At 38.6% G+C, this 24,067-nt stretch overlaps 1 protein-coding gene across 9 annotated transcripts in view; it reads right to left on the reverse strand.

Moving 5' to 3' along the window:
• Positions 1-24,067, reverse strand: part of MAST4 (microtubule associated serine/threonine kinase family member 4) — a 279,183-nt gene that overhangs the window by 113,995 nt on the left and 141,121 nt on the right. The window contains exons 1-2 of one of the 9 annotated variants that reach the window (XM_021534407.3): positions 14,364-14,818; positions 9,777-9,857 (exon numbers count right to left, since the gene is read on the reverse strand). The exons of 3 other annotated variants lie outside the window; for them this stretch is intronic. In XM_021534407.3, the coding sequence (XP_021390082.2) occupies positions 9,777-9,857; positions 14,364-14,410 (128 nt within the window). In that variant the 5' untranslated portion in view covers positions 14,411-14,818. Of the gene's footprint in view, positions 1-9,776; positions 9,858-13,395; positions 13,698-13,860; positions 14,258-14,363; positions 14,819-24,067 lie in introns of those variants that run through there. 5 more of the 9 variants (XM_077790306.1, XM_077790305.1, XM_077790301.1 and 2 more) reach the window with 5 other exon arrangements.

Below are 24,067 nucleotides of genomic sequence, written 5' to 3' on the forward strand. Positions count from 1 at the left end.
AGCCTATTCTATATTCTGTTGTTCCCCAGCATGCACACTTGCACACTTCAGCATACTTACAAGAGGAGCAGATTTCATCAGTCCAGTGGCAGACTGCATGGGGAGAGCCTAAATGTTTTCTTGGCAAAGAAACAGCAGCATGAAGCTGAAGGTGAAGGAGGAACATACCAGGCTGCTCATAATGAAATACTGGCTTCAGTTGGTAAATATGTACACCAGCACTTGCCATCATCCCCTTCTCTCAGGTACTACACCAACTTTTAGAAATACTTTTAGGTTTTATCAGCTGGTGAAGTTACACAGCATTTACAGCTTCCCAAACTCAACAGCATGTGTTACTATGTACTTGCCAACAAAACTACAGCAACCAGTCTACAACTTCTAAAACATGACAAGAATTCCTTCCGGTGTTCTGGCTGCACTTCACAGTCCCACAGACGTGCCTTCTACAGTGTCTTTGTTGTGTGAAAGTTAGGCTTGTTTCTGTCACCATTTAAGTAAACCGATAAAAAAAATTTTTATCAATTTGAAAAACTGCCTTCTTAGCCAAGCAGTATCATGTCATCCCCCATCCAAGAACCTGTCTTGAAGCAAGAGGGATTTGCATCCAAGAGCCCCTCCTGGAGCAAACTCTTCTTTCCTCTTTCAAGGTACACATTCTGGCTGTCAGACACACTAATGGTTTGCTAGGTAACCCTGAAGCTCTAACCTTGCACTGGTTTTGCTCTGTTGAAGCTCAAGCTGCTAACTGCAAACCACCCCCTCTTTTCCAGCCCAACCAAAGTCTTGGTGGTCTCCTGAAGAGCAGAAAAAGCAGCCTCCATCACTCACGGCATGAACAGAGGGTGTGCCGTGATTCTGCTCTATGACAGCAGCTTTCTTATTGCTACAAAAAAATTTAACAGGTCTGGGTCATTCCCTCTCAGTCTGTAATATTAACAAGTGGTTTGCCACAGAGTGCCCTGTGGATTTGAACATCAGACTGTTCCAGGACAAGCTCAGCACATCATCATGCTTACCAAAGCCAGATGTGACAAAATACACCCAAGATATTCAGAATCGCATGAATACTGACATTATTGTCACACCACACAGGAAATTATTACCACAAGCTGACAAACACACTAGTGTGTCAAAGCCGGGTTACCAGGAGATGTTCAAGTTGGGATCATTCCAACACCAGGTTCCTCAATACTTTCTGCTTCCCATCACTATATTCCAGCCCAGGAGGAACATCCAATATTTTCTAAGAAAAGTGGTGTCCCAGCAGCAGGTGGAAACACTTCCTCAGGGATGCTCAGGACTACATTCACTACATTCACTATGCGCATTTACAAGAGCCCACCTATATCTCATGTCATACCAGGGAATGGAGACACTGGGATAGCTGATCAGTCTGTGTCCCCAAACCATGCCATGAGGTATCCCTCTCCCATAACATCCAGGGAAACTGCTCTCCTTTACTAACCATGATATTATTTGCTGAACAGCTCTTTCAATAAGGAGCACTGGCCTTCCCTATGCTAACCACTGATGCATCTCATGTATCAAGAGCAAACTAGCCATAACTGGCATCAGGGAAAAAATTGTGAATTATCAAATACAGAAGTTCAGTGATGTTCTCCAATTTTTTTACAGCTACAAGGCTTTGCCTCTGGAAACCTACACATGTACTTGCTTTCTGAAACGGTTAGCTGCAAGCAAGAGTAGAAATAAGATCTCTGAGAAACAAAAGGACTGAGATGATTTCTACTTCTTGGGGGCTCAGTCATACACTTTTTAATTCCTACTTACTATTTTGTTTCTATAACATTCATTTTTAAAAGGTTTTCAGAACTCTGCAGCTGTGAAGCTATCACTTCTATAGTACTCAAGAATAAGCAATTACCAAAGCAAGGCACCCTAAGGGATCACCAACTTTCAGTGCAAAGCAATTCAGCCAGCACAGCAGTGGAAACAAGTTGTATTGTGTACAACAAAAATAATGAAGCCCTTACAAAAGGCCACTGCAGGGACAGAAGTGTGTTTCCAATATACAGCTCCTTCTGCATTCCTCACTTAAAATCTTTGAGAGTCTCAAAACATTTCCTCTGCTAGGGCTGTGTGTTGTAGGGAAGGCTAATGCACACAGCGCTGGTTACTGTTCTGTATCTATTTTTATCAAGGTGTGATAAAATTATGCAGATGCAACATAATGCTGCAGCGTTGGCACTGAGCAAGGTTGAGAATTTCCATCTCAAGAATATAGCTGCAGGATTTTTTCTCTGGCATCTCATACAAGGACCAGCTGAAATTTGCCACTGTACTGCAAAAGGACTGCAGAATTTGTGATTTTTAGTGGAATTACCTCAGGAAATACTTCTGCTGAAAGTGAACCACTGACATCTCTATCAGACACAATTTTCAAAGAAAAATACAGGACAACTGGCAAGTTATCCTAGCAATTTCTCTATATCTGCAAGAGCTGATTGGCAACAGATTACAGACAGTCACATTTTGGAAAGTAAGTGGACCTTAAATTCAAGATGTATTAAATGCATGCTTATCAACTCAGATTAAGTCAATTTTGAAGCCATACTATTAAAGTTTGAATTGTACACAGGCTTACAGCAGTTGAGGCTCAGCACATTTCAGTCATTGCTAACAAATATGTCACCTGACAGGCAAAGCATAGAGTCACATAGTGACTTATGATGGCTGCTTGCAGGTAACTTACCTGTACATGACACTCCGTACTATGACAGGACAGGAAGAGAGCAACTGTCCATTTTCCAGTACATTTCAAGACCCACCTTATGAGTTATTTTCATATGCAGAATGCAGATCAATTGTTCAAGTTTTAACCACCTCCTTGAACTGCAGTGACTTCCTAATACCACAGTGTGCAGTACTCAACTCACCTAGGCTCTGTGTGGCCCCAACAGAACTCCCTGTCATCCTCCCTCCTTTCCTACAATTTCTGATTTAGGTATGGTATATTTTTGTAAGTGTTAACAACTTACACTGTGAGCCTTTTTTAATTAAAAATGTGGGGGAAAAATCTACAGAGTAATGTTGGGCTTTGATTTAAAAATGAGGCTATACCGGGCCATTTGTGTTTAAGAGTTGTATGGCAAAGACATTCATAGATTAGCCAAAGAATACTTTATTAAGTAAGCTAAGCAGCACATAAGATTAAGTAAAAGCAAGCTTTATTATAAGGGACTACCTCAGTGGGAAAGACTTCTACAATATTTTAATTCTCTGTTTCAGGAAGTAGTAAAGCAATTTAAAAAATTTCTATTCAGGTAATTTCTATTACTCCATAGCCTTCAAATTTGTAAGACATTTTTCCAAGCAGTATTTTGAATAAAAAATAAAAACTGTCTTCAGATTCAGCATTCCCCTGTTACAGCACAACTCCAAAATTACTGTAATTTTCAAATTCATGTTACCTCCTCAAAATGCTTAGAAAGCCTAGCATACTAAATTCAAAATTTAACATTCAATGGTAAACATAAAATACAACCTGAAAGGCCAAAAGATTTAATAAAACTAGCACATAAGTACTTTGGGAGGATTTTTATGAGAGTTGAGGGAGAAGAGATCAACAAACTGGCATTTAAAGTGATTCAGATGAGCTCTGTGTCTGTAGCTTTCAGTCTACCAGAAAAAATAACTGTCACTAAGAACTTGCTTTCTTTCTAAAGATGCACCTTGTATATGAACTAAAAAAACCCCAATAAACCCAAAACAAAACAAAACCCAAACACACACACCCCCTCCACAGCAAAACAAAACAAAACAAAAAACAAACAAACAGAAACAAAACAAAACAAACAAAAACAAAAAAAAAAAAAAAAAAAAAAAAACCCACCACCCAAAACCACAGGACTAAAACAAAGATCTCTATTTTTGGTAAGCTTCCTAGAATTCCATTGTCTGTTCCTATAAACTAGAGGGAAGCTTCTGTTCCTTGCTTTACTTGATCTAAAAAAATATATACCTAAATCTTCCTGCAGAACAATATCAAGTAGTACATGCCACAAATTAAATTTTAAAAGTTACGTGGATAAAACAAAGCCATATGGAAAAGTTAAGTATGTCCTGGGAGCTTTAAAAAATTTGCTTAAAGCCTAATCTTTATGATATAAGAAAAACAAGTTTTATACTCCAGAAGCTTTACAAAACATCATCATAACAATACACCTTTACCCTCCCTTACTTTGCATCAGTGGGGGGCAATTAGAACCTCACCTTCTTTAGCATCAGCTCAAAAAAATGGGAACCAGAAATTCACATCCCTATATCCCTCTTGGATGAAAATTAATAATCAAGATCCTCCAAGGGACCAGACTGATGACTCACAAGCAAAAATCTTCTCCTTTGCATCGAATCCAGAGAGTTCAGAAAACAGAAAACTTTTTAAAGTATTTCAAAAGCTGAAGCTAGAATAGCACACTTGAGCACACAAGAGATCACATCTGCTAAATAAGGGGCTGCTTTTATTTAACCAATCCTCAGAACTGACTTCTACAAAAAACTTATACATGCAATGAAATTGTTTTTCACTTTCCATTTTCAAGTTCCAATGGAAACAGCTCTCCCTTTGACCCATCAAAGAGAGAATATGGGAGAATATGGGTAAGAGCAGAGGAAAATGTTTTAGAAGATTAAATATGTAGTCCTAAAAAGAGTTAAGAGAACTGCAAGGACACGAAAATAACTTCAGAGCAGACTGACTACTTTTGGAGGAGAAAGCCAAAGATTAATTTATTTCATCTTGAGGAACTTGTGCTTCATGGCTAATGTTCATGAATACTAATCAGATTACTTTGAAAGATGAAACTGCAGGTTTTCCTCATTTTAAAGAAAAAAATTGAGAAAGAAATTGATTCTTTATCTCATCCACATCAGCCATTCCCATGAACTTCCCTTTTCAGGGTTAACAAATCAACAGCTTCATCTTTCAGCATAACCTTATGGTCATTGCACTTTGTACTGGTATCAAAAAGCAGAGGTGGAAATAAATTTTAAAGAAAAATATTTGCTTGTGAATCCCTGGGTATGGCAGCTGGGTCACTGAGGAAAGGAGGGAAAGGATGCATCCTCTGATGTGTACTCCTCACATGTCATTTATAAAACCTTACGAATCCATGAAGAAGAAGTTCCATAGTAAAATTACATAGAAGTAAAACTATTCTGAAACCAGAAGAGTCCAAATTTAATACCTAAGTCCTCTACGACAATTTTGTGCTTGTACCTTGAGAGAATCATGTCATGTGTCTGCACAAGTCCCTCCTCATCAGGGAGTGAGTACTAACTAGTCTTTCTTTTTCTGCAGTATTCCCTGTCTACCTAGACTGTGTGATTACACCAGATTTAATAATTAACCAGCATGTGTAACAGCTGTCACCTTGGCTGTTGCTCAGGTCTGAGTGGGCAGCTAGTGCTGCCGAAGGCAGGGAGTGCCAGTCCAAGTACACACTGCCTCTGTGTCCCCCACGCTGAGAAGCGCTCCCCCACTCCCTCCTCGCTCCGAGAAAGGCCTGCTCTCACTCACAGCGGAGACTCAGCTTGGTGCAGCCACATGATCCCGAGCTAACGGAGAAGTGCGCAGGAACGTGATCATGGCAACAGGGTCAAGGACAGAATGGGTAGGGCCTCTGGTCATCAGTCTGACTGTGCAAGTCCCTGGGGCCCCATGGCCATCCCAAGAGACCCAGCCCAGCCCTCACGGGCAGCAGAACATACCAACACTGTCCACATCACCTTCCTCCCAAAGCACAGGAATATTGCTAAGTTTAGAAACAAACTACTGCCTTCAGTAACCAAACAGCAAATTAAATTCCTACTCTTCATTACATCTTTCATATGGGTGTATATGCTCCACATGTTCACAGAGCATCACACTGAGCCAGAAAACACTTAAAATATCTTTAAACATGCTCCCTTTCAGAACAATAAAAAAATCACTAGAACTAGAAACTTTACTGTTCATTTTTCAACAGAAGCCATCCATTTAATTGATTATTTCATAATACAGACCAATATAGTTGTTAGAAAGTAGTTAATTTAAGTCTTCTGTCTTTTACCTGATTCTGAGATGCTGAATGTCATAGGGGAAAAAAGGGGATGCAGACAGAGAAAATGGAAGAATAGGAGCACACTGACTTTTACACTGACTGTATTCAACAATTTGATATATGAATTTAGACTAATTCTCCCTTTGTAATAATTACTCATTCAGGTTACCTATAGATTCAGGTTATATTTAAAGAAAATGCAAGTATCAACATTTTTTGGCAATTTCCAGATATAAAAACTTAATACTAAATACCAAAAAGTGGCCAAGCTATCTGTGACACTGACATTAGTGTTTCTTTCAATTTAGTGCCAAAGGATGAGGTTTAATCCATGCCAGTAACACTTCTAATTGCTGCCCTTGGTAACACATACATAATCATTTGACAACATGACCCTATGTAAAATGCAGTGTTTACAGTTGCATCCTCAACAGCTTCCCAAAAGAGCAGATTACATTACTGAAAGGTTTAGATAATAATCCTTATTTGCCTTCCTGCCAACTCAGCTGTAGATACGGTCAGGTATAGACTCATTAAAGAGTCTATAAAAAATTTAACCATAAAAAAAAAAGTACATGGGCTTTTTTACTTGATGTTTTCTTTTCCAAAGCTTCAGAATGAATCTGTCTACCTCTTCACCAGTCTTAGCCAGGTAGTAACATTTGTGTCTGCACAGTGCCTGACACTCATGCAATGCTCATGCTCCTGAGTAAAGGCTTTCTGGAAAATTCACTGAAATCTCTTCTTTTTTGTAGAAAGTAAGAACTTTCTATCAACTGCCTTGGAGATTTTTTTTTCCCCCACCAATATCAGTGTCAGTATCAGTGACATCAGTAAAGTAAAAGGTTGAATAAAAAGATATTTTGCTGACAATCACCATTCTGTATTCTTCAAGTTCAAATGCATGTATTTTTTAATTTACTATTTCCATTTTCTTCATCACTTTTGCTCGAAGCCATTACAACTTGTAGCACTTAGTGTTTCCTCCTGGTCTTTTCCAAATACCTTCCCAACTCCACTCCCCATTACTATGTCAAAGGACTTCAAATTATCCACAGCAAAGAAAAACATAAAAGTTATGTTAGAAGTATGAAGATTTTAAATATCTCAGTAGCTGTGCTCAGTTATTTACATCATCTTCTCTCTTTCTTTGCAAATCTGCTGCTTATAATTATTATTAATAAAACTGCATATATTTTTCCCCCAATCAGCAGTTGGAAGTTTTCAGGTGACTCACACCAAAGATAAAAATATAATGGTAAATGTGTGCCTATCTTCTTGAGTTCTGAAATACCACTTCATCCCCCACCCTCTCAGAAGTAAAGAATGGATAACTTCACACTGTACCAGCAGGCAGGTATTTCCATTCACAGAATGTCACTGTTTATTTCAAAAAGATCTTCATCATCTAGCTGGCAAGAGGTTCCCTTTAGACTATTAGTATATGTGAAAAATGCTACAAGCAGAACTTCAACAAAAACAACCACCCAAAGAGCAGCTGTGCAAGTCAAAGGCCATGAGGGAGATGAGCTAGCAAGTTAGAGCGAGAGAAAGAGAAATACCACAGGAAAACCCTATCCATTCATTCTGGTAAGGCCCGCATGTTAACATTTCCAAATAAAAGCAGAAATAGTGTCACTGAAAATTCCTCTCCTCCCACATATGGGAGTATTCCGAATTAATGGAAATGCTAATTATTTATATAGCCTAAAAACCAACACATTTCATCTTTCCACTATGCTAGGTCAAGCTTAAGAGTAACTAATAACTGAAACATTTGATGTTCAATACACCAGCAGCTCCACAGCTAGAGATAAATACAGCACTCTGTTTCAGATTTAATCAGATTAAACACTTCCACTCCAGAGAAAAAGTAACCATTCTGGTACCCTTACATAAATTTCAGGACAAATGAACCTAAGAAAAATCCCTATCAACTTAGACATTTTCCAGCTCTATCAGGGGATGAGGTTTCACATCAACAATTTCCACTCTATTTCTTCAAAAAGTATCTGAAAAGTCTGCTCCCAACATCATAGGTTGAAAAGCTCAAACATGGCACTGTTGGGTGTCTCTGCCACCCACAGGAGTAAACAAGGTTTGACCTCTAAAAACACTGAAGGCTTTGTCTATCACACAGTTTGCACAGTAGCACATCCACACATCTGCAGAGGCCATTCAGCAGATCATCCAAGTCATACAAAATATAAAATTCATATACAGCTATGTGATTCCATAAAACTGAAATTTTGAAAAACAGTACATCCTTCACCACAAAGGGAAGTGATTTTTCTGGCTGTATAAAATGAAGACCCAATTAAAAAATGCTAATTTCACTAAGCATTCTATATCAGCTGATGATTCTATACCAACTTATCAAACAAATATAAAAAATGTGTTTTCACTGAGGAAAAAAGTGTATTTGTTAAATCATACCAAAAATCATACAAATAAGGGATTCTCATACCATCTCTTCCCTAACAAAACAGAATATCTAAAAAACTACCATATTTCTTCAGAAACACCTATCAAGTAGAAGTTATTGCTTCATTTTTCAGTGCCACGTGAACCCTTGATAGAAGAGCTCTCACTTACTAAATTGGTTTTAACTTTAAAGTATACTGAAGCAGGTTAACACATCCAAGCACCCCTCACCTCTGCCACATTATGTTTGAGGTTGCACCAAAAAGCACAAATGTACTTTATTATGTAATTTAACAAGGTGGCAGTTCTTATTCTTACAGTAACAAGTAAGACCTCTGACCAAAATTAGAAGTGGTTTGTTTGACCAAAATTAGAAGTGGTTTGTTTTGGTTTTGTTTGTTTTTTTTTTAAATCCATGAGGCATCGATGACTTATTAGTAAGTTGCTTTAAAAACTACCCTCCCTACAGAGCAGAATCTCAATGACTGACACCGATGAGATTCTTGACTAGCAATTTCCTGCTCTAAAATTAAAAGAAGGAAGGAAAAAGTTTTCCTGTATCAGAAACATCCATTATTATTATTTATTATAATTTTACATAACAGGTAGGATTATCAAGTATTTTTTATCACTAATAATTTTCTGATCTCATAAAGATAACTACGTTTCTGACAAGTGCAAAAAAAAAATTATTCTTATGAACAAACATGGCAGTTGAAGAAAGAAGAGAGTGAAAAGGATGTTGTATGTGGCTGTTATGGTTTATCTAGAACACTACTGAAACAGAAGTGAAGCTTAAAATCCTCCTAGTCCTGAGGACAAAACAGTCCTACCAATTTACTGAATATGACTTTGTGTTCTTCTGAATCACTCAACTCACTATGCACACCACTAGCCCTCACTTAAGCAAAAAATAACCATGTGTTTCATGAATCACCCTCGTTTCTGAATGCACCTTAAACTTCCCACATAACAGAATACAATCTGAGGCATGATCACAAGAAGCAAACTACAAAAGTTCAGATACACTTCTAAGCAGTCAAAGCAACACAGAATTATACATTAATAACTTGAGTCTGTGTACTAGGTCTCAAAATACATATTATCCTGTTTGGTTTTTTTTCCATAAAATACTTACCTTCAGAACAGCAGCTGTTCAAGTAAAATGTATTTTGGATTGCAGAGACATACTTTTTTTTTTTTTTCAATTTTCCTTTTGCAATATGTTTTGATCATTATGTTTTGGATGCAGAAGAAAACATCAACAATGGAAGTTTACTTGCTTACCTCCAAAAATGAAAAGCGAACAGAGGACTGCATGGACTGCAGGGGCTTGTTGGGGTTGGGCTCAGGCTCCTTGGGGTGAGACTGCAAGTTAAAATAATGTCATCTCTAGTGAACAGAAGGTTTAGCAAGAGTTGCATGTTTTAGTGTAGGAGTTATGAAAGGAGTTTTGGTTAGAACCAAACCATTCTCCTGAATGAAGTGATTGACAGCAGCCACACAGGTTTTGACTTAAAATGAAATTAATTTAAATAAAAATAAATATGAGAACTGGTGTTGATGTATATGCTTGACTACCTTAGACTTCTTCCAGGAACAATACTTGTGTACAAAGACTCAAGAGTGGTGAAAAGTGGTAACTATTTTTAGACATCTAACAGACAGAATATGCAAATTGGGTGGTTTTTTTCTCTTAAAGAATCTTGGGGGCCTGTGGTTTAAGTTTTTTATATGCAAATCAGATTTATTAAAACAAAAGGATAATTAGAACTGATTATAAACTTCCACCAGCAATATAAAAATTATAATAACATTTTCCAGTTTGAGAGCCTAAAATCTGCACAAGTACTGAAAATTAGAAGTGCTCCAGTTAGCCTCAATTTTTTTATGAAATGTTTCCTCACAAACACCAAGTTCTTCTTCTAGGTAATCAAACATGGATATAAACAATTAATCCATAAAATTCTTACTTCATCATTTGACTTCAAAGGTGACTTCAAGAAGTTGCCTCAAGTACATCTCTGTTCAAAAGGTTTCTCAAAAAAACAGCTGGCCACTGCCAGATTTCAGAGATGCTCTTTCAAAATACACTCATCCTATCCTATGCACAGTTCCCCATAAAACTCACAAGAAAGCTTCTTTTAAAAAACATACTTATAGCATGCCTCTCACTGCAATTTGCTTTTGTGATCTATCAAAAAACTACTCTGTGCAGACTGAGCGAAGGCAGAAGCTTATGGGGAACTTTTTCAGCTCATCTTCATAAAGATTTATTCTGCTTTGTACCAGACCCTTGCAGCCAGCCAATGCTAGCATTCCTGTCCTGTCCCGAGTGGAGATGCAGATGGCAAATATGCTAAGCACAGCTAAAGTCCATTTTTTCAATTGTGTAACTGTTTGCCAGATATTAATACACTGCCTTCAAAATCTTTCAAGGTGGACACCTGATCCAGATTTTTTCTGAACATTTCAGCAGGAAGAGTACTACTGCTTCCAGAATAGATAAGGAATACAATTTCAACATTGTACATTTTTGCAACGTTTTCCTTTCCGAGATGCCTTGGAGAAGCACAAAGTTTGGCAGGGACCTGCACACTGAACAAGGATGGGCCCACAGGTAATTTCTGACAAGGCTACTGTGTATGAGTAAATTCCCCTGGCTGCTGGCTGTGCTTTCATAATCTCTGAAGAAGGTGCACAGAAGAGCACCAGCATTTGAGCGCAAGCTCGTTTGGTTTTAACTGCAGACTACCTGTGCTAGCAGAACAGTACCTTTGAGCTGACAAAATCCATTAAGGCTCAATCTATCACTCTGAAAATGGCTAAACTGAACCCAGGTTCATACCAGCCAGCCCATGCAGGCCTGCAGAAAAAGGTGTGGATCAACAGGCAGATTTTGGCTGCTCCACTGGGGCACTCTGTTGTGTTGCACTGCACTGACCAGCAACAACACGTGCTGGAAGGATTGTTGTTTCTTTACCATAAGTACAGTACAGACTTGTAAAAACTGCTTTTGTACTTGTACACTTCATCTGCTCTACCTCTTCATCTCTGCTGCAGCAGAGCTGGTAGTTTGTCCCCCGCTGTCCCCCTTTTGTCCACCAGCCAGTTCAGGCCCTGACTGACTGCAGGCTGGGAAATGATCCTGTGCTGCACAATGCGTGCACCGTGATTCCTGGGGCACTGCAAGGTGAGATGTAGAGGCAGGCCACACAGACCACCACCAGCCTCCATCAGGACCTACAATGGTCCACTGAGGGTTCACCAGACCCTCAGAAGCAGTGAGGGGAAGCTGGAACTGATCCAAAGATAGTCCAAGTAGAGGGAGAGGAGAAGTGGCACCAACTGGCCAAAAGCACAAGGCTGGAGCAAAGGGAGAGCAACAGGACTGCTATGGAGTAACAGCTGGGGACAAGGAATCTACTAAAGCCAGAATGCTTAAAAGGAGAGCGGGAAAAAAAAACTCTGGCATTGAATGAGAAGAATATATTAACTTCAAAGCTCAGCTACTGAGATCCCTGATTCACTTTGCTGTGAACAAATCCTAGAAATATTCTATGGCAAAGGGCATCACCCTTCCTCTACTGGATGGCTCACACACAGCAAGCAGAAGTCCTACACTGGCTAGTAGCTACTCATATTCTTCCTCATTTTCACTACTGCAACAGATCAGAGTCTCAGTAATGGCACAGATTCTGAGGGCATCCAGTATCAGATGTGCTAGTACTATGGATCTAAAAATTCCCACCAAGCAATGATACTGGTGTGTCAATCCAGTTCTTCTATAGAACTCGCTCTTCAGCTTTGCTTTTTTAAGAACTAAGAAAACCTGTTAAAACAAATTATCACAGTACATGACAACACTACTTCTTACACTTACTAAATATGGAATGCTTTATTTTGGATTTAATATTCTTTCAAGGAGCTTTTTGCAAGTAATGAATATAAAGTAGACAGACTGTACTTGTTTCTCAGGGAGACAACATAATTCTAGTCCCAACATTTAAACTTTACTGACAGAAAATTCATGAGACTCAGGATACGAGGAATAAATTGGATTTTTTTCCCCCTCTAGGTATGCTCTTCTTTAAATGATTGCAATTAACAGTTTGGGAGACATGATTTAAGTCTGCATTGACTCAACTCTGGCAAATCATGAGAGAATGATTCTATGGAAATCAATATGTGTCAGCAACCAAAATATGGTATTTTCTTTTCTCTACAGGTAAATCAAGTTCAAAAAGTAGCAGGTATGATGATAAAAATAATTCAAACATATGGAAAAAGTAAATATATCCAGACAACATTTTAGCAAAAACAATTATCAATATTGAATTTAAAATATGACTATTAATGTTATCTGTATTAAATATTTTGAAAATATGGCAAAGCAAGTGGAATTATGTTAGGTTACTGTGAAAAAGGAGGAAGCAGTAAACAATTACCTCATATTATAAAACCACAAACATACACTGAAAAACACAAATCCTTTTTCGTCCTTTGCAGCTAGTGATGTTATTCTCACATGATGATTACATAATTCGGTGAAGACTGATTTAAATTTATTTAAATTGCCACATCTCAAAAGAAGTATAATTATCAATTATTCATGGAACACATTTTAATGAGATCTTTGATAAGACCCCTCCTCCAAAACTCATGAGAAATTAGTAATGCTGGTTTTTTTTGTTTTTTCAGAAAAATATCTAGAGCTTAGCCTGCCCACAGCTAACACACACTACTCTTACCAGAAGATGCCTGACTGAAATGCAGAATTTCTGAGACATTTCACAAATGTAGTTCTGGGGAACCAGTATGACATCTACATTTGTTCCTTGGAATAAAGTGCTCTGTCATTTCAAGTGATTATTACAATAAATTATTTGCTATGCTGCACACTTACCTATAGCCCCAGCTTTAACACATGGCAGATGCCAGAGGTAATACCTTTCATAGCTAAATAACTCTACTGCAGGCATCTGCAGCATTCAGGATTTTGTTGGGTTTTTCTAACCCAGCAAGAATGGGGCAGTCCCAGGGAATACTAAAGGATCTGACGTAGCCATATCTATTTACCTAGATTAAATTAGCAATTTCTCATGGTGGCTGTAACATGCATACATACATGCCTGACATGTCAGTGTAGACTACAGGTATGTATGTATAGAAATAAATATTTGGCTTTGACTAACATGGGGTAAATATATGCTGGCATTTATGAATAAAAGACTACACTTAATATCACTATACAGTAAAATTACACGTTTTCATTTAGCTACTCTCTAAATAGCTGAAAGCACACAAATTAGTTAATCAGTTTTAAGCAAGTATAAGTAAACACACTGCTAAATTAGGTAAACATACTTACTGAACAAACTATCAGGAATCCTCCAGAATGTCAATACAGGTCATTAGTGCAGTTACGTATGTAAAATATGTCTTGTTCCTGATGAATTTTCACAAATAGCATTTTTATAATGCTTTGATCTCTCACAGTGCTCTCTATTATTCAGCATAGAAAGAGGCCTTTCTAAAAGGCAGCTCCAGGATAAACAAACAGCAATGGAGAGCTGAAGAGAAAGACAGTCACCGTGGCCTACTGACAGATTCTTCCCCTACAATGCTTCATACACTGAGATTCAGCAACTTTAAATATGCAGAAACGCTTTCTTTCCAAACACACTGCAATATCCTGGCTCCAGGCTCACACATTTGCTGAAACCAACTGCAATGCATTGAAAGCGTGCTCCTTCAACCTGGAGCTGCAGTGCTCCCAGACTGTCAGCACAAACGTATGTTAAAAGCTCCTGACTGCACAAAAGCCGGCATCATGCAGAAACCATTAAAATATTAAAGACAGACAATACTTACTCCAAGGTCAGCCCCGGAATTTGTAGCCTTTCCCGCTGGGCTTTCATTGCTGTTATGTGTTACCACACTCTATTGTAATCATGACACACATTCACAGGCAGCATTCTGGCGATGACAGAGAGCCAGATGAACCACTATAAAGGAATGGACTAAGGATCTCTTGGGGGCGGGGGGAGGACCACAAGTTGGGGTCCTTCCACCTCTAGCTGTCACCAAGAGCTGGAGGCTGCCTCTCTCAGGTTAGGGGCAGTGCACGCTGCGCTGCTTTACTGGAGCGACCGGCACCTTCAGCTGTGCACACCAAGTAATTCATCCCCGGAATTCCGCAGCAGCAGTCACTGCGCCGACACAGGCACACACTCACACACACACACACACACACACACACACACACACAGGTTACACCTCAGAGGATGCAGTGGTCCCCCTCGTTACCCCAGCCCACCACGCAAAACAGATGCTATGTTTAACACAGCTTCTCTTGGCAAATGTCCAGCGTTCGCCACCCCCTCCGATCCTGCCAAATAGGATTGAGCCATCTTCTTTAAGTCACATTTTCCCCTTCCGTGGCAAACAGACAGTTTCTGCAGTAATAGAATAACAAACTGCTGAATTAAAAGCAGGCTCTTCTCCTTTAATGGAGAAAATTAATTGCCAAGGCTTTTCAGAACAAATATATTCTTGTAACACAAAGGTTAATACAAAAGAAGTAATCATTTGGTTCTGTCACATCTGCACCTGAATTTTAAAGTGATACACTCTATAGTTTATATTAAACGTGAAAGCCAAACCTAGAAATTGTAGAAAAGTGTATTAAGTTTAGTATTAAAGCTAGGATCACTTAAACCACTACACAACACTCTATATAGACAGTTTACGATCAGTGCTGCTATGTGGGATTTTGGTTATAATTTAATTATATTCCTTTTTTAGGCACTCTCTCTTATTCCGAGATTACAGTTTTAATAAATATATGCTATTAATTGTTCCATGAGGAGTTGCATTTTTTTCAATGCTTTCCAAAAGACAAGAAAAGCAAAGTGCAAATACTTATTTTTAGTAATTTTAGAGCTAGCATATTTTATCACACCCACCTACTTTTCCTGTACACAATATAAAAAATTCAACCACATGATTTTATATTTGCTGGAGCTCTGGACTTGCTCTGCGGATGGACAACTTCTACAGATTGTCAAAAGACAGGACCAGATGAAGCTGCTGCCTTTTGGGTCTTTGGCCTAATTTTGGAAGACATTAGCAAGTTCACAGGTGCAAGGTTTTAGAGACAGAGGGAAATCTTCTAGTTAGGCAAACTGCTGAACTGGATTTGGTGAACTTGATTGTTTTTTCAGCCACACAGAAAAAAACAGTAATTAAATTCTCAATTACATCTCTTATATCTCCTACATATTTCTACAATAAGGTATTTTAAATTTATGTTACATATTATCTGCAGCCTTTATTTATAGTCACTGAAACCAAACTGAAAAGATACGCAGAGCTATGCATTTGAATTTTTAAGACATAACAGATACCTGTATTGTAAAGGTTAACTTGAGTTCCCAGCAAGCATCCTGTAAGCAATTTTTGAAAGGAATTTGTAAATTCTCCTACCCCCCAAAAGAAAGAGAAAGAATGAAATCAAAGGAGTTAAATTCCATCTCACTAATCACAATGGGTGAGTGCACAGATTTCAAGGGCACAAAGATCAGTTAGGTGCCCAACATGGTCAGACACGTTTTTCAAATTTTACTCAGAACATATGCAAAACATCAGTTTTTGAAGATATTCTAAAACATAAAAAATACAGTACAAGAATCAACTGTCTAACAGTCAAACAACTCTGACACTGAAACTATCTGATGAAGCTGCCATGCTTTTTCATTATTGAGTTTGGAGACAATCATTGAAGAACAGAAATTCAACGAGAGAGCAGGAGAGTATGGGGTACTACAAGTTCCTGGCTCTCTCCTAGCTGTCAGGAACAGGTGGATCCCTATCCCCATTGCTCAGCACCTCTCAAACCAAGATCACTTCCCATAAAAATCCTTTGATAAAAAATATCTTTTGTACATAATACTTCTTCAGTTGCTGGAAAGTTCTGTTTCTGATGGAGAAATAAAATTTTGACAGGTAAACTGTGATTGTATACAGACATGTTACAGTTTTAGTTAAGCCTTAAAGGATGTTCGAAGGGCTTAACTTTGTGCATACCACCCTTCAGCTTGGTGCTTCATTCAGTTAGCTATGCAAACATGTGCACGTGTAGCTTGCACCAATGTACTATTTGTTGTTCTATAAAACTGTTAACTTTTAATTGAAGGCACAAAGACTAGGAGACAGCATGAACACCTCGAGGAGGACAGCCAACTCCAGTGAATCAGGATGGCATCAGAACTATTTTTTTAAACTAGCAAAAGGCCTAGCTCTGGAGATGAAGGTATGTTTCCATCAAGACTGCAAAACAAATTTTACACATTACTTCCATAAGGCAAATTTTACTGCTGCAGGTAACAGGAGTCCACAATAAAGGCACTTTTTTGTTTGTTTTTTCCTCCACATGCAAAGAAAATAGTCTGTCACTACTAAACACTACTTCATGAAACACAACAGTTGAGCATTTAGTGCATTTTACCTGCAGGAAGACAAAGACCAGCACCTTGTCTTGTCTAAAACCCAACTGAGTGGGACTGGCAGTCGGGTACAGGCATTTAAACATAAACAACTGCATCCAACGGCTATTTCATGATCATGATAAATCTTTCTTGAGCTGACTCATGCAACAACCTCACACTACATTAATGGTAAATTATTCTAAACTGAGACTAAGCTGTAGCTTGACTATGAAAATTCTTTTTCAATACATTTTGCCTGATCCAGACAGAAGTTTAGAAAATTGTGATTCACTGAAAAAAAGGGATGAATCCAGAGTACAAGATCATTGTTTTTCTCACTGTTGCAGTCTTACAGTTTTTGCAGGAATAAATGGGATCTGCTTCATGCACCTGGGGGCAAAAAAACTCCAGTGATTAAATTAGATGAAGCCTTGCAAGTGAAAGATGACTTCAAGTTTCATCAAAACATCTGTTTGCTCTTAATTTTGCACTGCTGAGATTTCATCTCGCCAACACAGAGTTGAGGAAGGAAGCAAAAGTTAGCAAGAAAGCTTATTGTTACTACAAAAGCTAAATGTAGACTAACGTGAAAATACTGTCAGATGTCGCCTATACCAACACGACTTTTATAAAGAAAATGTCTCATCTGGAAGGAATTCCAAACAAAAAGTCACTCAGCACTGAAGGGCTGCAAGTACTCTATTCCTTTGCAAATGCAAACCCTAGTCTCCTCTCAGCTACTTCAAGAGCAAATTTAGAAAACAAGATGTAGGAAAACATGGCTCAAATTATTCATTTATGTCTTCACTGAGGTCTCTAGTTTAGTAATCTCAGACACCTGGTTAAAACCAAGCAAAACCAGAAAAACATAGAGAAATGTTTATTTCCTTGAAACACAAACCAGAAAGGCATTACTTCCATAGCACAGTTATTAATGTTGTATGCTTTCAAAGCCCCTCTCTTCTGAAGATGTTGACTATTCTTGCTTTTTCCCCTTAAATAATGGTAGCACAATAACACCATTAACAATACAGGTGCTTTTATTATTCCGTAGCATTTAACAACAATTACAGTAATACAATTAAAAAGTCAATGTATCCTTTGGTTCTGCAGGTGCTCCTGGCTAGTGCTTTCCAAAGGTATTCTAAGGTTAGTAATCAATTCTCAAATAATAATGATACCTTTCTGTCATAGTCCTTAAATAACAGATCATTTCATCTGAATTTCTGTCATCTAATCTGTTTAACACACCACTTCACACATTCATGCATTTCCAGCAAGTATAGCCGCTTCACTGCTAGCACCACAGTTTATAAAGAAGTTCTAGCTGGAATGATGTCTGCATCCTGTGTTGAGTGCAACACTGCTCCTTGGCATCAGTGAGATGAAAAACACAGCACAAGAAGAATGGGGTGAAAAAAAGACACGCAATCTCTTTCTACAGTCTTTCAACACAGCATGCCTGGGCATATTATAACTGCAAACAAAAAAAGTCTGAAATATGAATCTTCCCATTTGTTACCTCTGCCTGAAGTCAACAGACTGACCAACACAATGTGTAAAAAGTAAACCTCATGCTTTAGATATCTGCCAGAAAACACCAGAAAGTATTCTTCATATTGATCTAACTGGCCAGTTTATTCAGGTTTTTTTGGCTACTTCCTACTTTTCCCTTTAGTATTTGAGATAGGTCATAGCTAAGGAAGCAATACCAGATATTAAAGCAATCCTTTTCCTTAGATCCCTGTCTGGTATGTTTTACTCATATGCTCACAGTAATTGCCCAATTTGTAATTGCAAGGAATATTTTATCTTGGTCAGCCTACATGAGGAGGAGGAGGAGGTGGGCTGTCCCGTTGGTTTCCTTGTGGAAGGGAGAAAGTGGATGCAAATGACAGAAGGTGTCTACATTCACCTGCACCCAAAAACCTCAGTTCACACAATGGGGCTCAGCATCACATGCAGAAATAAATTCCTTGTCACTGCAGGGCAGTGGGTAGATACTGGTAGAACCTGCATGTCCCTGGGATAACTGTGTTCAATACATGCCAGTACAGAGCACTATGAACTCCCAGGGTACGAGCATGACTGTTTGTTATGCCACTACAGAAGGACATACTAGACAACTCCTTCCAGCCCTAAGTCTTGTTAACATCATGGATCTATTGACATTTAAAGGCATATCCATAAATCTGATACCACTAAGCAATTTAAAATAACAACACTTATTAATGTGCCACTGGAGTATACAGTGAAAGACTAGGTGGTCTTGAAACACGTAACAGTCTATTTAGAGCTCTAACTCATATGATTCTGCAAGGAACTCGTTTCAAAACTACAGTTCTAGAAAGCACTCTATTAAATTCAAATATATTTTAGTAACTTTTTATAAATTATGGTATTGTATGTATTGCTAAAAATTGAATGGATCAAAATAATGTGTTTATTAGCAATGTTAATTAAACATTAGAAATAACTGAACTGCTGTAAGTTAACCCAGCAACTGGTTGTCACATTGAATATCTTAACTAAAACCACTGATTCTAAAACACTGCAGATAAAACGAACCAATAAACATCCACCAGCCAAAATTTGGCAAAATCTCGCCGCAACCTCACCCACTTCCATTTCTCCACAGAGTTTCAACAAGTACTTCTTAAACATTCCCTACAGCCAGGACAGCTGCCTTGTGTGTAGAACAGGTGCATTTATCTATATAAAGCAGGACTCATACTGACCGGTCCTGCAACTTTGAGAGCTCAGAAGACATATAAAAATAAAGAAGGTATGTGGCCAAAGAATAAGAGAAATGGTTCCCTATTCTTCTTCCTATCATCTGAACTGTTACTATAGATGACACCAGCAAGAGGAGTTAGAGGTGTTGGCAATCTGTTAAGGCAGCTTCCCTCATGTTCCACCAACCAATGTCCCATCTCCCTTGACTAGGCAGCATCATTTTCATACCTGCAAGCACAAGATCAAAAATAACTCCCCATGCAAAATCAATACAATGGTACAGCATGCCCTTTGCCAGTTTTTTCTAAATGGAAAACGCCTAGAGCAGCAACTTCAGATTTGAACAATCTCCTACCATATTCCACTCTTACACTGTAAGAATAAAATAATTAAAACAAAAATTAGAGAGCAATAAAAATAGCTCAACCAATAAAGTCTCTTGTCAACAGATGTTTAACTAATATTAAAATGGTAAAAAGCTTGAGAAATTACATGTTAATAATTATGATCTCAGTCTGCACTGCCTTTCATGGAAAAAAAAGCATTAAAAATTAGTGGCAAAAATATATCTACATTTTGAAGAGCTCTACATTACACAAGGTTTAAACAGTTGGTTTAAACAGGAATAACCCAAACTCAGGCTCTTTGTTTATCTGGTCTTCATTTAAACTATATTTCAGTGCTAACTGATGCCATTTAACTTTCCTGTATGTATTTTTTTGTCAAAAGAATGAAAACATAAAAAACCTTGAAGAATAAAAAACGTCTACTGAACTGTTTTTTAAGATCATGATGGTACTTGCTTATCTCCTTCAAAAAGTTAAAGCATAAGTAGGAAATTTCATGATTCCACAGTCCAGCCTGCAGCTGGATTCTTTCAAAACCTTACACCCAAATATCAACAACTAATATATACCTACAGAGTTACCAAGCTCTGTTTTGGCAGGTTGATAACTGATTCCTTAAGACCTTACCATGCACATGAATACATATATGCCTGCAGAAAAGGCTTCCGACTTCCCAACAATTCTATAATTCTGTAATTCTACCCCATGTATGTCTTAATTTTATTTTTTTTAATTCAACTTCTGGTTCTCTTTGTCATTAAACAAATGGGTAGGCAAGTGCTCCAAATGGAGGTAAGCGGCTGAAAGAGAGCCATCAGTCCTTCACCAAAAGAGTCATGGCAAAATAGTAATAGCAATTACATTCAGAATAATCCCTGTTAGACATTTAGAAGTTTGATTCTCAAGTGAAAAAAAAAAAAAAAAAAAAAAAAGAAAAAAAAAAAAACACCAACCAAAAAAAAAAAACCACCACCCTCAGGAAGTTTGAAGCTTGCGCCTTTTTTTTGGTCTGTCTTATGCTTACATAAAGCCCTATACACATTTCCTCAGAGAATTCTGTCATTACAGACAAGAACAAATGAATAATGTTGTCCATTATGAGATTGTATTTTCTCCCATCAAAGCGGATGCTTAATATATGGAAGCACATTTCAGCAGAAAGTTTGAGCAAATAATCCCACAGACATTATGACCATTTATAAAGAGAGCTAGAAAAGTCAAGCGGTCATATTTTCCTTTCCCAAGAGAGATACATTATACCTATAATACTCCTATTGCTCCAGTGAGATGTTTGTCTCATTTTTCTTACAAACTGATAGCGATTTCACAACACTCCCAGGTACACACTCCTCTGCTACATTGTTTAGACACTGCTTCAACCATGTCTGAGATGAATCTCCTTGATCCAATTTAAACACGTTACATCTTACTGTACACCCCAATAATACTTTTACTTCCTACTCATGGAGATGTTCCACACACTGAAAGACTTCCACGAACAACCCTCGGCCTTCCCTTCTCTAAAATAAATAGCCCCAGCACAGTAAATATTTTTCCATATACCGTGTCAAATTTTCTAAGCAGCTGAGAGGTGTCATCTGTTTCCAGCTGATTGACCTCAATACACAGCACTCCAATATATGGCCTTGTAAGTTCTGTGTGCGATAGAATAATGCTGCATGCTTTGCAGCTCAAAACATCAGCTTCCCAGCACAAGACACACTGCTCTCCAACAGCAACTGCGGTACCTTAAACCTCACAGATCACTTCTAAAAACTAACTCCTAGTCAACTATCTTGAGTATCTGCAATATCTTCTGCAGGAGTAGAAGTTCTATTTTACTTGGTGTATTTTCTCCAGGTTGTCAGAATGATTTTGAAACCCCATACTGTTCTTCAACATACTTGCATTCTTCCCAGCTTCTTGTCTGCTGCAAACTTCATGAACACGATCTAGTCTACCACCTAGGTCACTAATGGAAAATAATGACTACAATCAGACAACCAGGATTATTACGCCTGCAGCCCAGTGTTATCTCCTGCTTAGCGTTTCTAGCCTATAGGAAGCAAAGCAAAAGGCTCTTGAAAGTGACAATATCCCCAGCCCATGCCTCCATCCTACCAAGACACATTTGCTGGTATGGCTTACTGGTAAAAATTTGACTTTTAAAAAAAGCCAGCAAAGTTCTGATTTATGGAGCAAGAACCTAAAATCTTTCTGGATTTAGATATATGTGGGCATATTCTTGGTACTTCTAATAGGCAATTCAATCATAAAAACAGCCATTTTTAAATGCAAACTAAAACATTTTACATTTCTCCTAGCATAATCTAGGAGAAAAGCATTCACAAAATATAACAATGATCTGTAAAAGCTCATTTTCAGTAGCATATCAGCGATACTGGGAAGAACTACAGAACAGCTGAAGCTGGGTGTCAAGGCCATACCTACACATGAATATAAACACGGCTGATTTAATCCTGTTTCCACCACATACCGCGTAGAAGTGCAATATGTGTCCAGTCACCTGATGGGGAAGTAGTATCACACAGCAGAGGGGAGAAAAGCATTCCCTATGTCCATACGCCCTGCAAAAATTTTACAAAGGCACAAGAGAGCTTTTCCATTCAGGCTAGAACAGCAGGAACTTGCTTGTTTACAGCAGCACACTCAGCCCCATGTCAGGAGCACCTGCAATAGCATGTTTGTCTCCAATACCATGCTTGTCTTCACTGCTCAGGGGCATGACCACTCTAAACATTCATGAGTGAAGCCACTGGGATTTGAGGAAATGTGATATATGCAATTACACTGCCTCTTGCACTGTGGCAGTCAACACACGATGAATATAAAGTAAGAAACTCCCTGTGTCAGCCTTTTGGATTCACTTGCTCCCTGTGGCAGTTATCTGCTACCCTTTTCAGGCAAGCATGACAATAATGTGGATCCACTTATCCCCAGTACCCTTTCTGACCTTTTCACAAGCCTGTGAGATCTGCTGCAATACACCTCATTAAACCTCACAGGTCTAAGCTTGACTGGCTTGCTAGGAAAAAATGTGACAGAGAAATAGAAACCCTGCAATATTTAGGAGAAAAAACAAGAGGACAGAGACGGCAGAGAAGAGTACATAGATGGAAGGAATGTGTGCTAATGCCAGGTTGGCTGCTGCCTCGACTCTGATCAAAGACTCATTAAAGACCACACAGAGGCAGAGCTTTTTGATTAGTCCTTATGGAAAAGAATGATACCATGCCAATGCAATATTTTCCTTCCCCAAACCTACAAAAGAAGAGCTCTGTCCTTCTGCTACCTAATCCCCATTTTCCTTTTCAGACTGCCACAGAAGCCACCCGCCTTCCTGCCGCCCATGCTTTTGGCTAAAGTAACCTACTCAGTTTCCTGCAAGGTCCAGTCTTTTGGTGAGCCATCAACCCCTCTGCTAAAACTGCATGTGCTGCCTGACCCTCAACTTACTTCCAGGAGCCATTACCCATCCTCCAATTCACAAACCATTTGGCAACCAGGTTCTTGGCATGCCTATCCCCATATAAAAACTACAATCACAGAGAGAATTCTGCGAGCCTGAACCTGTGTCTGGACCTCTGCCCTAGCTCCCCACTGCTCTATCCCAGAGAAGATGCCTGCAAGGAAGGTACTTGGCTTAACACAAAGGTTGAAAACACATCTGGAAAACCTCCAGCAAAACAGAGCATGCAAAGGACTGTATTCAATCAAAAAAAGTTTGTAAGACAGTTAGCATGACACATAACTCCCAGGGGGAAGGGAAGCAGCAGATAGTAGGGTGAAAGGAAATTAAAAGGATTCAGAAGTTTTAGACAGGGATAGGAAGTGGTGGTAGGGGCAAGAATGGCCACAGCCACAAACATTATGTTCACAAACATTATGTACAGCCAGTACAACCTAACTATAGAGCAGGTACACTCCCAGCTATGGCCAACAAAGGCCCTGCTGCCATGCTGTCTGCTTTAAAAATTTCAAGTCT

This window comes from Lonchura striata, chromosome Z, assembly GCF_046129695.1.
Source record: "Lonchura striata isolate bLonStr1 chromosome Z, bLonStr1.mat, whole genome shotgun sequence".
NCBI lineage: Eukaryota > Metazoa > Chordata > Aves > Passeriformes > Estrildidae > Lonchura > Lonchura striata.